Source organism: Nothoprocta perdicaria, unplaced genomic scaffold, assembly GCF_003342845.1.
Source record: "Nothoprocta perdicaria isolate Ctin4 unplaced genomic scaffold, notPer1 scaffold_43, whole genome shotgun sequence".
Classification (NCBI taxonomy): Eukaryota; Metazoa; Chordata; class Aves; order Tinamiformes; family Tinamidae; genus Nothoprocta; species Nothoprocta perdicaria.
Genome location: NW_020455677.1, coordinates 2,149,513 through 2,163,748, shown reverse-complemented (window position 1 = coordinate 2,163,748; position 14,236 = coordinate 2,149,513). Strand labels below are relative to the sequence as shown.

General features: G+C 39.4%; 1 protein-coding gene across 3 annotated transcripts in view; it reads left to right on the top strand.

Moving 5' to 3' along the window:
• THADA (THADA, armadillo repeat containing) overlaps positions 1–14,236 on the top strand; it is a 142,026-nt gene that overhangs the window by 47,913 nt on the left and 79,877 nt on the right. For all 3 annotated transcript variants that reach the window (XM_026046262.1, XM_026046261.1, XM_026046260.1), the window contains 2 exons: positions 2,335–2,424; positions 3,474–3,605. In XM_026046262.1, coding sequence (XP_025902047.1) covers positions 2,335–2,424; positions 3,474–3,605 — 222 coding nt within the window. The remainder of the gene's footprint in view (positions 1–2,334; positions 2,425–3,473; positions 3,606–14,236) is intronic.

The window sequence follows — 14,236 nt, the reverse complement described above, 5'->3', positions numbered from 1 at the left end:
TTGGGAATTGGAAGCTATTTAAAAYGATCACTTGGCAGTCAATCTGCTCATAGGCAGTTGTGTTTCTCAAAGAGCCTTTGGGCATCTTTTCTGCAGATGACTGGTGATTAAAGCCCCGCTTTTATTTAGACTACTTTTTCCCCTCCTGTAACCTGTGGAGCAGTAAAACAAGTRAAAGTTTACATAAATTACCCAATTTGATCATAGTCTCTCCCTGTCAAAAACTTGTAGGAAACTACATCATATACCACAGAATTTAAGGCTATCTTTCTAGGAATATCCGGTTTCATCATTTATTGTCTTTTTTTCAATTTGGCTGATAAATATAGAATATATTAAAAATGGAACTGTTCAAAAATACTTATTTCATGTGACTAGTAACATCCCAGACTACTGCATGCAACTCTCTTCAGCTTCTGGCCAGAGGCCATCCATTCCACAGGTGACTTGACGTCTATTCTGCCTTGGTCTGATAGACTTAGACATAGGACCTGGATGTGAGGATTGATTTTTAAATATAGGATTTGAATGCTTTACGTACAAAAGCCTCAGTAAGATGTATGCCATGTGCTGTTTGCCTCGATGCATTTATGCAAAGCTTGTGTTTTACCTTGTCTCTGACTTTCACACTTTCAGCTTGCTGCATAATGTTTGTACAGAAAATTTGAAGTTATTTTTAAGTGAGATTGATAAGAAGTTGCAGGTTTGGAGTCCAACTGGGACATTTGGAAGCATTAGATTTCACAGAATCACGGAGGCTGAGGTTGGAAGGGACCTCTAGAGACCATCCAGTCTCTAGAGGTCATTTAGTCTCATCCTACTCCTGCAGGATCATTTAGAGCCCGAGGCACAGGGTGGCATCCAGGTGGGCTTGGAAGACCCCCAGCGAAGGAGACTCTACAGCCTCCCTGGGCAGCCTGTGCCAGGGCTCTGTCACCCTCACTGTTAAGAAAWTTTTCATTAAGTTCCTGAGTTTTAAACCATTCTTTCTGATGTTTCACTTGAAATTCATTCATAATTAAAAAACTGTCACCTAGACTTTAAATTGATTTTGTTTGTTTTGTTGTGCTAGAAAATACTGCAGAATCCTTGGCCATGCTTTTAGTTACAGCATTTCAATGTACTGTTCTTAYGTGCCTTCAGAAAGCTTCCTGAATCTCCTTGTTTGAACATTTGTTTCATCCAGTGATCTGTTTTCTGCCTGTGTTTGTTCTATGGCCTGTGCCTAAGGCATGTTTTGTTAGCTCAGTGCTGGATGAAGCTTTCATGGTGTTTGCCATGTGCTGATTTACTCTTGYATGTTTTTGCTTTTCAGTTGTTGTTGTCCCTTATTTTTGGTACATGTATTTTATACAAACATTCAGTCTTACTGYCTCATCATGTTATTTGTGTAGACATCTAGATGTGCTGGTCTGAAGCTTTTGCAGTGGCGTCAAGCTTACATGAACTTTTTTGTTGATCGTGTGATCATATGCATTTGTCTTTGTTTTTGGAGCTCTGTTTATGCAAAGTGCCTGTGTCTCATTAAAACTTCCCCACTATAACATTTAAAAGGCTCCTTGCCTAAAAGATGCTTAATGGTTTCCTATAAACAGTCTTTGCTTATCTCTTCAGAACGTTATAAAACAAACCAAAAAAGTCTCCTTATCTCTTTAGCTGGGATTGATTTGCTGTTGTGGCTTGAACTGGGGTGCTTGGCTAATTTGGGCGGATGATGAGTTCGATAGGCATCGCTGCACTGTTTTGCTTTGGATGTGGTTGCTTTACATATAAACTGCAGCTACCCAGACGAGAACGTGCCCTGGAAATGCCACATATGATGGACAAGGTGTGAAGGGCTAATGGAAGGTCAGACAGTTTTTACTGCCATATTTTATGGATCTTTCAACTTAGTGTTCTGTGATACTTGTCAGTAAATATAAACATCTGCTTAGTGTATTGTGTTTAAAATATATGTTATTAGCTATTTAATATATTAGACATACTGTTGCAAATGGAAACTTTTGTTTGACCAATATGTTGCTAAAATGGTGCCAGATATTAAGCTGCTGTGTCTTTTTGATAATTGGCTTAACATTCTTTTCTCCAAAGGCCTGACAGTGTGGGTGATGAAGCCAGTGATCACACACCCACAGAGTTACGTAGATGGTGAAAAAGAGACTGTCGTCATTTCTAACGAATGGATTTTATCTCCTCAGAAAGCAGTTCCTCATGGGCATATGGTTCTCCTGGCTCTCCAAGTTCACTGTATGACCAAAAGTCTAATAAGGTATTTTGAGGATAACTTAATACTGCAGATTGCTAACTGTAACTTATCTTTATTCCCTTTTACAGAATGACAGGAAGGGAGTTTTTCTCTCGGTTTCCAAGTCTTTATACTTTCCTTCTCCAACAGCTGGAGGTTGTAGCCAATGCACTGGACAGGTAAGGGAATGTCTTGGAAAGATTTGCTCCATAAAGGCCCCATAAAGGTTTAAGTGAGAAGAGGTGTCACACATTCTCTAATGCTGCTGTTCTTATCAGTTGCTTCTTGAGGGTGTGCAGTTTTACTAGTGTGTTTTGCTAAGCCTTTTCTTTTTTTCTTACAACTTTTGAACATTGCAGTGAGTCTCTGGAGTATGAACTAATGTTGAGTGATTAGCAGCTGCTTTTGTTTCTCCTGGCTGTTGCTATGTACCTAGGATTAGACTTTAAATAGCGAAGATATCTTTTCAGAGAAAGATTAAAAAAAAGGGATGTTTAATCTTTCAGAGAAAGATTAAAAAAAAGGGATGGTGAGTGTGACTTGCTAAAATTTTTAAATGATACAGGGTTATTCGGCCTCATGTAACCCTAAATGAGTACTTTTTAGCTGATGACGCACTGATCTTGGGGGAATGGCCTTCATCTCCTTTCTAAGGAGTCCACAAATGGTGTCTGAGAGTTCCAGTTTGATCAGTGTGGATAATAGAGTTTGGATGGCTGCTGGTGCTGTTACCCCCAGGTTCATGAACTTTTAAAGTAAACCGCTATGGCTCTGTTTTTTCTTTTCTTTTTCTTCCCTCTGCCCATCTCTTTAAAATGCTGTTTAAACTGAGGAAATTCAGCAGCTGATGCACAGGCGACGCAGCCATCTGTGTGATGGGTCTGAAGTGGATGGGTGGGGGGGGGAACAAGAGTTTCAGCAGCCCTTAGGTGTTACCCCGTCTCTGCTCTGTGCAAAGGAGGTGCCTGTGCTGCAGGCAGACTGCACTGCCTGGCCTCTGTGAGGGTGACAGGGTCATCACCAGAAAGTATAAGGGAATCTTTAGACTGAGAAAGACTGAATGCTTTTCTCCTTCCCCACTGGTGGGGTAGGAGGATGCTCTCAGTAGCCAACCTAAAGCACCTCTGAGTGGAAGTGTCCCAGGGCTAGTATGAAGGGCCGTGTTGTGTGGGAGGGCTCTTTTCTTTCTTTGTTTTAACCAAATGCTTCTTATAACTTATTTCTTTAGTGAAACTGAAGAGTTGAAATCGCATCCAAATTTGTTCCTTTTGCTTTTAATTCTGGGAAAGCTGTATCCATCTCCAATGGATGGCACTTACTCAGCCCTGAGCATGGCACCATTTGTCCCACTTATTATAAGGTAAAGTGTTTTTGGTGGGTTTTCACAGGATGTGTGTTCCTCCTAGAATTTCTATTTTTTTCTTTTTCTCCCAWTAAAGTGCTTTTTTCTGTTTGGATTTAAGTCTTAAAGGAAGAGCATTGGTGTTGATTGGTTGGACTTCCTTTTCTTATTAGTGCTTGTTTCCAGGGACTAGAAAGAATTTACACTGTGTGCAAGTGGTTGTATGACTTGTTTTTAAAGTTCATCTGAAAGTGCTGTACACCAGGGCTGCTACCAGAGAGAGGATAAATGAGAACTCATGGGCTTGGCTGCCTTCACAAAGTAATTCCTGCAGTGCTAAAACTTCGTAAGGCTCTTCAGTCCTGCAAAGTGATCCCTAGTAACTCATAAAAGTAATGACTCTCCTATCTAATATATTTCTATGGTGTTTAATCCAAGCTTTTATATAGTGAAATCTTCATTTATTACTCTTCAACAATGGTTACTCTTATTTGACTCTTTCTCTTGTGATTGTTTAACTCCTTTTAAAAGATACAGGTTAAAAAAAAAAAAAAACTAATAAAATATACCAAGGAAGATCTTAAAACATTGAAGAAAACTTTATCGCTCGGCCTCCTCCCCTTTACCTCCTGTTAACTCTGCTAGTAAAATAGGAGTGGCAATGAAGACAAATACAATGTTTTCTGGGTTTTCTTTTTACTGAACTTTTCAGTAAAGATTGTGGGCTCTGCTTTATTTAAGATAAAGTTCTTGAATCTTTCTCACAGAAAATGATGTTGAATACAGAGATCTGCATTTTCTGATGACTTAAACACCAGTGCTTTGCTAAGGTTTTTTTTATGATTGCTAGGAAAAAATGCTAAGGATTCTGCAGAGGAAAATGTACATGTTTATGATAGAGGTCAGCATGACATTACTCGTTGTATTTCTGCATGCAGCTCTTATACACTTATTTGTGGATATTGTGTTTATTTTCATTTCACTCTAACTGCATTGGCTGTAGTACTTGCGGYAACTTACCTGGGAAAGATAAACCTAATTCATTCCTTGCGAGGCCCTTYTCCTTCTCTGGAGCAGATAAACTGAAGTAAACTTCTTTCCTAGTCATTGATTGTTGTTTAGAAGATGGTAGTGAAAATTACTGTGACCCTCTCCAAGTAATTATTTCAAAAAGAAGGCCTGATGTCAAATGCCATATTCATCAAGAGACTAAATTGTATATTCCTTAGACTCAGTGTATCTWATTGTTATAGTATGTGTATATATGCATATAATTACACAGGAGCCCAGTGTAGTTACAACATTTAATTGCTGTATCTTCCTGTGAGATTTTTAGGTTTCTAAGGCAGCAGCCATCTATCAAAGGTAGGTACTGCTTATGCACCAGAGGGAAAGGAAGGCTGTGAATATAAAACATAACTGATCATGAGACTCCTTCTAGGGCTCTGCCCACAATAAAGTGGCATTCACTTGTTGATCTGAGAGGATAAACAGAATTCTTGGTGTGTTTGCAGGCGAACGGGCAGTGCTGTGAACAAAACTGCATTTAGCAGGAAGAATTCTCATTAGGCTCTTGAACGGTTTCACTTAAGCCGGAGTGGAATTTTCCATCTGGTGGGAGTTGAGCTGTGGTTGCTCTGGCTGCGCTGGGATGAATTGCACAATATGAGTAGGATTAAATGCTGCAAGGACAAACCTCAGTCKCTGCACACATACTTGCTACTCCCGGCTAAACTAAGGCATTGAGTTACCTAGCTGCAGTTCTATTAAAAGCCCTTTCTTCCTGCTTGCAGATGTTTTATGTGGAAGAGAACACTTTGATTTGCAACTTATTGCTTCACTTGATTTTTTAAAAGTTTTTTTCTTCTCTTTTTAATTTGGAGCTAGATATCTTCTCCTTAGTGATTGCTTTCTAAGATGAAGGAATGTACAGAATGTTTTTGATTAGCAAGGGAGGTGATCAGGAGGTAATGTTTTAAGTATGAAATGAAAACAAACTCCCTTTCTTCTCYTCCTCCTCGTCCTCCTCCCCCTTTCCTCCTCTTCCCTGTGTCCAAAAAATATCTAATCTCTTCAGAATGATTCAAATTTGAGTTACCTTATGCGTTTTCTGGTACCATAGCATTGCCAAAGCGTTTGTTTAGTGTTAAGTGTTCTGCCCTGAATTCTCTGGAAGGGTAAATTAGTATTGCTGCAAAGACTTGGATATTCTTATCTCCTTGAACTCTATCCCTTTCTAGGAGTAGGAATTCTTAATTTAAACACCTTTTAAAAAATCAGGTTTAAAAACTCCTAGGTATGTGTGCCTCATGTTCCTCTTGACAAAATTTTTTAGTCTTAGTGAAATTTCCCTTTGAAATTACTGTCAAATGGGCAGAGATTTCAAAGCAGTGTTCCTCCTGGGTGCGTGATGTTGCAAGTCATTAAGAAACTCTGAGGAAAATTTAATTAGAAGGGTAAAGATCTTTCCAAGAAATTAACATATTTATGAAGTAGACAGTACTTTCTTGTCCAGAATTTTGTAATTTACATCTTCCTGTTCAAAAATCCCTTCATGAAGAGATGTGGGGTGTCCTATTGCCAGCCAGGCAGGGTGGTTGTGGAAAGTACCAGTGCCTTGTAGTTTGTCCCCRTTCTTCTCCCACTCCCCATTATGGTCTTGGTTGGATTTTGCATAGTACAGAACTTGTCATTAATATACAAAAATAATTTCTCTGACTCTGCTAGTTAATGATATACACTAGAATATAATGAAAACAAAATTGTGTATGATGAAGGAAAAAAATTCTGTAGAATTCGGCTGGAGTAGTAAGGAGCATTTCCTGCTGCCTGTTACCAAAGGCAGCTCCCAAAAGGGACATTAGGGAGAGAGAAGTAAAGGAGAACTTTGCATCCAATAGAAGCAGATTGTCTTGGAGCTCAAATACTACCATAATAATTGTGATAGGAAAACTGAGGTAAATCTGCTGCTTAGGTGGCGTGGATGGAGTAGCTGCAGGACTGCAGCCGATGGAGTTGCTGTGGCGCCCGCCCGCAGCGCGGCCTCCCGCCTCTGCCTGCGCCAGGCTCTGCACTGCCCTTCCTTTTGGAATGGCTTAGGCCAGAGCGACCCCTTGTCTCCCTGGGATGTGCAGGGACTTAAGGATTTGGATATTTTTTTCCTGGTATGCAGTAGGTAGCACAGATTTACTCTTGGGAGCCCGTTTCCCTGCAGGAAGTGTTGCTGGTTGTCTCCACTTTTTTTTTTTTTTTTTTTCCCCCCAAGCTTGGGAAGGGCCAAAAATGTGCAAGGGAATGAGTAACACCTTTAATCCACAAATGCAATTCAATTTTCTCCATTTTATTTAGTAGATATACAGTGTAAATTTGGTAGACTTATATTTAAGAAGTCTTTTTCTTTTTTTTTTTTTTTTTTTTTTTTTTGAAACTAAACACCAATCCAGACTGATGTTCAGGGCATAGAAGGTTTTTTTTCTTGAAGTTTAAAAGCAATATGATGGTTTCTGTTGTGAAGGATCAGACTCTTTGAAGTGTGTGAAAAGTTCATTGTACAAAGTATACATGATGCAGGTTGTCCTGTACAAAATGCTRTTAAGTTAAGCATTCTCTCAGATATAAGCAAGCTTAAAAAGCTATTTTTAAAATTCTGTTACTCAGAATGAAATACAGCTTGAGGGAAAAAAAGACCCAAGTACTTAGTATTCTAGAAGATACCACAAATATAAATATTCACCGATAAATCATGTTACTTGCATTTGGGTTGGGGGTTGTTTTTGAAAAGGTTAATCCTTACTGGCTTAAGTTATTTGGTCCTACAGCTCTGTGTTAAGTAACTTCTCTTAAACTGTCCGTTTGCTTCATAGGCATTGGGTCTGAGTAAGAGTAATAAAGCAACAAAATTAGATTTTAAAAGCAGTTTGTTAGATTTTGAAACTGTTAGTTGTTGATGTTTATAACTTTTAACATTAAATATACACAAGAGAAGGAGGAGTGAGAGAGAGCTTACCATGAGATACTTCAGTTTGTTTGGGAAGAGCTTGATTGAAATAAGTCTTGTTTATCATTTGAAAACTTTAAATAATACCAAAACCACTTGTTGAAGAAGAATGTAACTGGAAACACCGTTGTTGTTCTATACTGTTTAAATACAGTTTCCCTGCCTTGGATTTGTTTCACACTGTGCAGTCGCATATGTGAATTTCATATGCGTGTTGCATGTGTGCCTTGCCTCTGCCTTGCCATCAGTTAACTGGTTTTCTATAAGCTGCACACTAGTATCTTTGATAAATGGCCRATCTAGATTGCTGAAGGGCTGTGTTCCCTGTGTATCTTCCTTTTCTTTTTTCTTTATTTTGTGTGGACTAGCATCAGTTGGAGAATTAAAATGTGTCCAAGTTCAGCTGTCATTTCTGTAATATAAGCAATTTTATCAATGGTCTTCAGAATGCTTTTGTGGGAATGTTTTTTTGTATTCTGTATTAGGTGAAGAGAACTGCACGTGCTTGTTGCAGCTTTCTTGTATTAAAACATCTGCTCTTGATTACAGTGGTTAAMAACATACTGCTAGGGTTTTGTATTAAAAGCCCTTTTTTCTTTAATGAACTGTCTGGTCAATATAACCATTCAGATGTATTATCTGGAATCATTTATCTCGCATCACCCATTTAAGAGCAGTTCCTGTCTTGGGATTTGGGCCTGTCTCGGAGAGCTTCCCTTTCGGGTTTCAGTCTTTCTCAGGGTAATCCTCTTTGCCCTGGYCACATTGTTTCACAATAGGATTTGCAGGAAAGAATGAGAAACTGAAGAGAATAATGTATAAGCTCTGCAGAAGAAAGTAACTGAGTCATGACAAACTACTGTATACAGTGATATTGAAAATGTCAGCATTATTTAAAAAGAACAGGCTTGGGCTTGAGAAGAGCCGGCATTGGGAAAGCTTTTTGGCAACAGACTTTTGGTGACTTTGTTGGAAGAAAAAGGCTATGAGAACCTAGGTGCTAGGTTGTTATGGGTCTTGTACTGTGATGGGTCTGTGGGTCTGGTAGTTTTGAAAATCACTTCTGTTGCCTTCAGCCCTTCAGCGAGCTGAAGCTTTCAAAATCATTCCRAGAAGTTGAGATTTGACTTGTGACTTCAACTTTCTTTTCATAGAGTTAAAAATAATGATCTAGAWTAGAGTTTAAGTTCTTTGTTGTGTTTCCCCTCTTCCCTCTCATGCCACTGTTTTGGTGGTAGTTCACGTTGTTTCCTTCAGTAATTCTGAGTTGTGAAGCATCATAGTAGTAATTCTTCAGATGCTGATGAAATACAGTTTGTGTGAAAGGTTTTTAAAATCTTCCTTTCACTTGATCCTGATCTGAGAGCGAGTATTGCCGCCCTTCCGCAATGGTTTGAACCAAATTCTGGTGGGAAGAGGCTCTAACCTAAAGTAACTTGAATAGAGAGATAAATAAACCCCATTTAAAGTTAGCTACATGCAGATGTTACTTGATTTATTGGTAGGGAATGCAACCGAAGAGGTGTAGTTCAGTCACTGATGTGACACAGGGAATCTCCATTAGAAGGAAAAATAATTCTGTGGGTCTGAAGTCTACACCTAGTAACAACTTCTCTGCACTTGGATATAAAAAAACCCTCTTCAATGGCTGGTTGAACAACACCACCCCAAGCTGCTCTTGCTGAAACCGCTTGATAGCAGTTGGCCACCTTCTACAGTAGTCAGCTCTTGGTGGCGAGAAGGGCGAAGCGTGTTCAGTTTCTTCCCAGAAAACTCTTGGAAGCACATGGATGAAACGGTTCTTGATACAGACATGTGGGCCTGTTTGCCAAAGAAAAGCCTGTTTAACTTGCCCACATACTTTGTGCAGTGCTTAGAGCTATTCTGATTCCTTAAGTGCTTGTGTGGAAAACGCTGCCCTTACAAAAACATACRGTTTTATCTTAATTGGCTGTGTTGCAGGATTAAGATACTTAACCACTTACCTCTCTATAAAGAGACTATAAAGAAATGTGGGCAACCATTAACTTGGCTTCTAAGAAAATCAGTATGAATTCAGAGATTTAGCAGTACGAAAATAGCTTGAAATTAATCTATTTCTATCTATGGTTTCATTTTACTGGGCTGCATTCATGTGGTGATTATAGTTCTMTAACAGACAAAAAGCTATTAATACTTGCATTTTTTTCTTATTTCAGTTGAAAATTGAGATAACTAGATCAACACTCAAATTATCCTGGTGTTTTGTTTGTGTTTTTTTTCTTTGTTTCCTCATTTCAGATTGAAGGAGGTCACCTTGTCGTCTGGCTGATCATAATACAGGTCTCTACAGTGAAAAATTATATGCTTTAGATATTTTAATTTCCGGGAAGTATAGTAGTCTAATGAAGTGGATAAGCAAATGATTCCCCAAAACAAAAGAAAACACACACCAAAAATATTTTCTGTATTCCAGGAAACCTTATTCTACCTTTGATAAAYAGTTACTGTCCTGCTGGTTTGCCTAATAAGTAAGTTCAAGTCAGGCCAATTGTGTGGCAGCCCAAGTTTGCACACGTCTGATGCTGCTGGTAGACCTCTTCGTGCTTTGAAACCTGTAGTGCTGCATATGGAAGTTACTAAACTTGATCTTTTACATGATTTAAAGAAAATATTATCATGACTTTTTTTTCCCCAAGACATTTTGGAAACTTTTGTTGTATGAGACATTTAACTCCATACTGTCAGGAAAATGCTCTTGAATCTTAGCGTAACCTATTTGGCTCTGTTGGGACCCGAGTCCATTGTTGCTTTTTTTCCCCCTCTTTTTATTTTATTTTTAATTGTCACAGTGCTTTTGATAGAACTGCTAACATAACTAGTCTCAGCTTTCAAAGATACCATCAATTGTATTTAAGATCAGCTTTTCCATTCAGAAAGTCTGGAGACTATGAAAATGTTGTAAGCAGCAGGTACACTTAGTTAGTTTGAATTGTAATTGCACTTTTCCTCTGCCACTTTTTCTYTGCTCCCATACTGTTTTTGTGATGATGTCAGGGACCCTGGCAGATTTACAAGGTCTGAGCCCCATTCTGCAGAAGGTTTCCTTCCTCTTCAATCAGTCTGTTGTCCCTGTGTTTCATACTCATCTTTCAGGCTGTTTTTCCTGACTTCTGACCGTTTTGTCAAGGCAACGTATTTGATTTTTTTCACAGAGAACAAAAATTGTGATGCTGCGATACTACCTAAGGAACTGCAAGAGCAAATACTTGTAGTGTTAATAAGTAATAAAATGATCAATGCATAGCTTGCTTTGACCATGTCCAAAAATACCTGTAAATAGGTGTTTTTCCTTGTTAATCTCTGTTCTAATAATTTTAAATGTTACTTAATTACTAGCTGTAGTTGATTCATATAAAAGTTAACGTTCACTCGTTAATCTAAAAAATGTCAGATCCACTGAAAAGGAGTGATAAGAAAGGGAGAAAAACACATAGGAAACACCTGTGGTTCTTTATTTATAATTAGTGTTCTCTGCTTCATAGCTGGAGTAATAAATTAGATCCTATGATATGTGTGGAGGAGTACAGAATCTCTCTGTGCCTTATGCGAGTTGCTCACATAAATTATGCCAGGTTTGTTCAAGATCTGAGTGTTAAAGCTGGAACAGAGTAGTGTAAATACCTTGAATCTACAGTTACACAAAGTGAAAGCTGTTCAGATTTATTGACTTTTTGTTCTTGGTCATGAACTGTTTTAAGTAAACATGTTTACATCCAGTAGCTCATGTGCACCTAGATAAACAGTACCCAATTTCACCCAGAATACTACTCCAACAGTTTGCTAATAACCCTGGGAATTTAATAGAAGAGTATCATATAAAGATTTTACAGCTCTTCCTTGTTGGTCGCTATTCTGAGATGCAATAAAATTGGGCTGGTATACTGCATGCTTTTATGTACCATGATATTTAGCTATTTCATAGCTTTTTGAAGTCTATTTTATGAATGATGTGCACATGAAGGAGGTCATGTCTGGGAAAACAGATTCCCCAACCTCCAAATGTTTTTCAGATGGGAAGGGATGTGTGTGCCCATGGGTGTTCCCCTGGCAGGCCCGGGGCCCCATTGTCCCTGTAGGGCAGCCGGAGGCGCATGCCCCCTTCTAGTCCTGTCCCMAATGGTCAGATCCCTTCCCGTGCTTGGTGCTAAATCCTAGATAAAACAATCATGCAAGAGCACAGGGAGTGGGTCAGCATTCAGGCATTGCACGGGTAGACTGGAGGGCTGGTAGTTCAACAAGTGTTGCTGCAGTCAGGTAGCTTTCTCTGTCAGTTTTTGAAAACTTCTCTATCTCAGTTTTTGAAAGTATCTCAGTTTTTGAAAACTGATCCTGTTTAATTTCTTTACAGATAAYAGATGATACCAAAGTGAGATCCAGCAGAAATTAAACTTGTCTGTTCTTAATCTAGGGTGCTCTGACAAGTTATGAAAAAAAAATAGTGTATGTTATGATACTCTCCTGTAAATATCTTGTATGATTGAGGAATGCAGCCAAGCGCCTTCAAAACATGAGCTGTTCATAGGACGCACCTCAGGGGAACCCCAGGTTCAGAGACAGGTCATTAGTGAGGACCTGTTCTGCTGTCTTGGATGTGTGTGTGAAAGGCAGAGCAACCTAAAATGTTATCAGTAGCACTTGATTGATGGAAGGAGAGATGAACAGACTTTCTTTAGCTGATTATTAGGAGGAAGGAAACAAATTATTTAGATGGAAACCCAAGGAATGTTGGGTTCCCCCAGGGTAGGGGAAGYTCTTTGGCAACACAAGATGTCTTACAGATTCTGTTTGTGTATTCCTATTGAATTTATCCTGTATTATTCTTAAACTTTTTATGATGCTTCCTCGGTAATGATTTCATAGGAGTGCTCTTTATGAGGCTTCCCATGAAGATGCCAGTTCTCGTGATGGGCCGGTAACGGCACCGGGAGTTACTGTTTCTGTCAGCCTGACAGCCGAGCGCCGGCTGGGGCCTGAGTTGCCTTCCAGGCCCGTAGAAGCCGAGGCTCCGCATGGCCCCGGGGCAGGGAAGGTGCCCTGGCCTCCTGCTGAGCTCTGGTCRTTAGGGATTTGGGAGGGCTCCCGGGGCCCTTGCGGGGGCTCTGCGTGGAGACAGAGCAGGATCCAGTTCGAGGATCCTCGTGAGGCTTCTCTGCCCGCGCAGGTCTCCCACAGAGCTGAGTTTTGGGCCGTGCAGAGAAGTGAGAATCAACTGCCCTCGGCTCCAAGGCTCGCACCGCTGCCCACAGGCTCAGCACACGTGTGGGGTCTCTTATGGACCCAGGCTGTGGCTGCCAGGAAAATACTACCCTTAATGTGAAGTTGCTTCTGTCAAACAAAACATACAGCGCTCACTTTTATCCCTCTAATGAATTTGATAAAATAGTGATSTGGAATAAAAGTTTATATGGAAAATGGTGCTTTTTCTCTACATGTGTAATGCATGTGTAGTAATTATTTTAGAAAGGTTACAAGAAGGCAAAGTCAAAATCAAGTTACTTAGGATTTGTCCTCAACTCCATTTTTTTCTGTTTATTATCGGGAAAAAGTGCACAATTCCGTCCCAATGGCTTGCATCATGCTTGAGGAGAAACCCCCCTCTGAATCATTTGTTTTGGGAAAGTACCCTCGCACAAAGTTGGAGCAGAGCSTGGCATTTTCCCCATTTTCCACTCTTCCTTCTGAAGAGATGTCAGATGCCTTGGGAAATGATCTTTGTAAAAGGTCATGAACAAAATAAAAGGCATTCTTAAATATACAGTTACAGCTAACTGAAAACTAAACATTCACAACAATGTCAGTATTACTTATTTGATAAGAAACATCTTTGTGTGAGTTTCATGGTTAACAAAGCATGTTACAGCATAAATGGAGGAATAGTTAGAGATTTCACATTAGATTTAAGTGTAATATGTTGTAGAACTGAAAGTTTTTGTTTAAAAAAATATTTTTTTTATTAAGGGCTGTCGTCTTTCTCCCCATGCCTTGCTAATGCCAAGTTGAAGCTTTTCCATATGGAAGAGCCCTACACTTTTGTGACTGCTCTGCTTTCACATCCTGTTTTGAAGAACAGCTGCTCCTTGCATTTCCTGTTGCCAAAAGCTGGTCTGTGTAAAAATTCCTGAACAGGGAAAAGATAAGTGTCTCAAATGTGCTATGAGGGTGGTACTGAATGTCATCAGAAGGCTACTGCAGTCTAATGAGACTGTACAGCCTCAAAACATTGTAATTTTCAGTTGTACTGTGGCTTATCATGAGTGAATTGTCAGAAAAACTATCCTATGCCAATTAAAGCTTTTTATTGTCGTCCATTCAAAACTCTATTAATTCAGCTGCAAGGTGAAAATTGTTTGCTGTATTTCTTTGATGTGAACTATAGTAAGTGATCAGTTTGAGTATTTATTTAAATTTGCTGGGATTATTTAAAACCTTAAAATGCTTTTAATCTTACTTCTTAAATAAGTAGGCACAAGTCTGCTGGGATGGTTTGGGAGAGCTGAAGAGTGGCTTGTACTTTTTGGTATGGGACAGTCTTATGGGACAGTCTCTATGGGACATGAGAAATGGTCAACCAAAAAGCAGTCCAGGAATGAAGAAGGGACGAGAGAAGGAG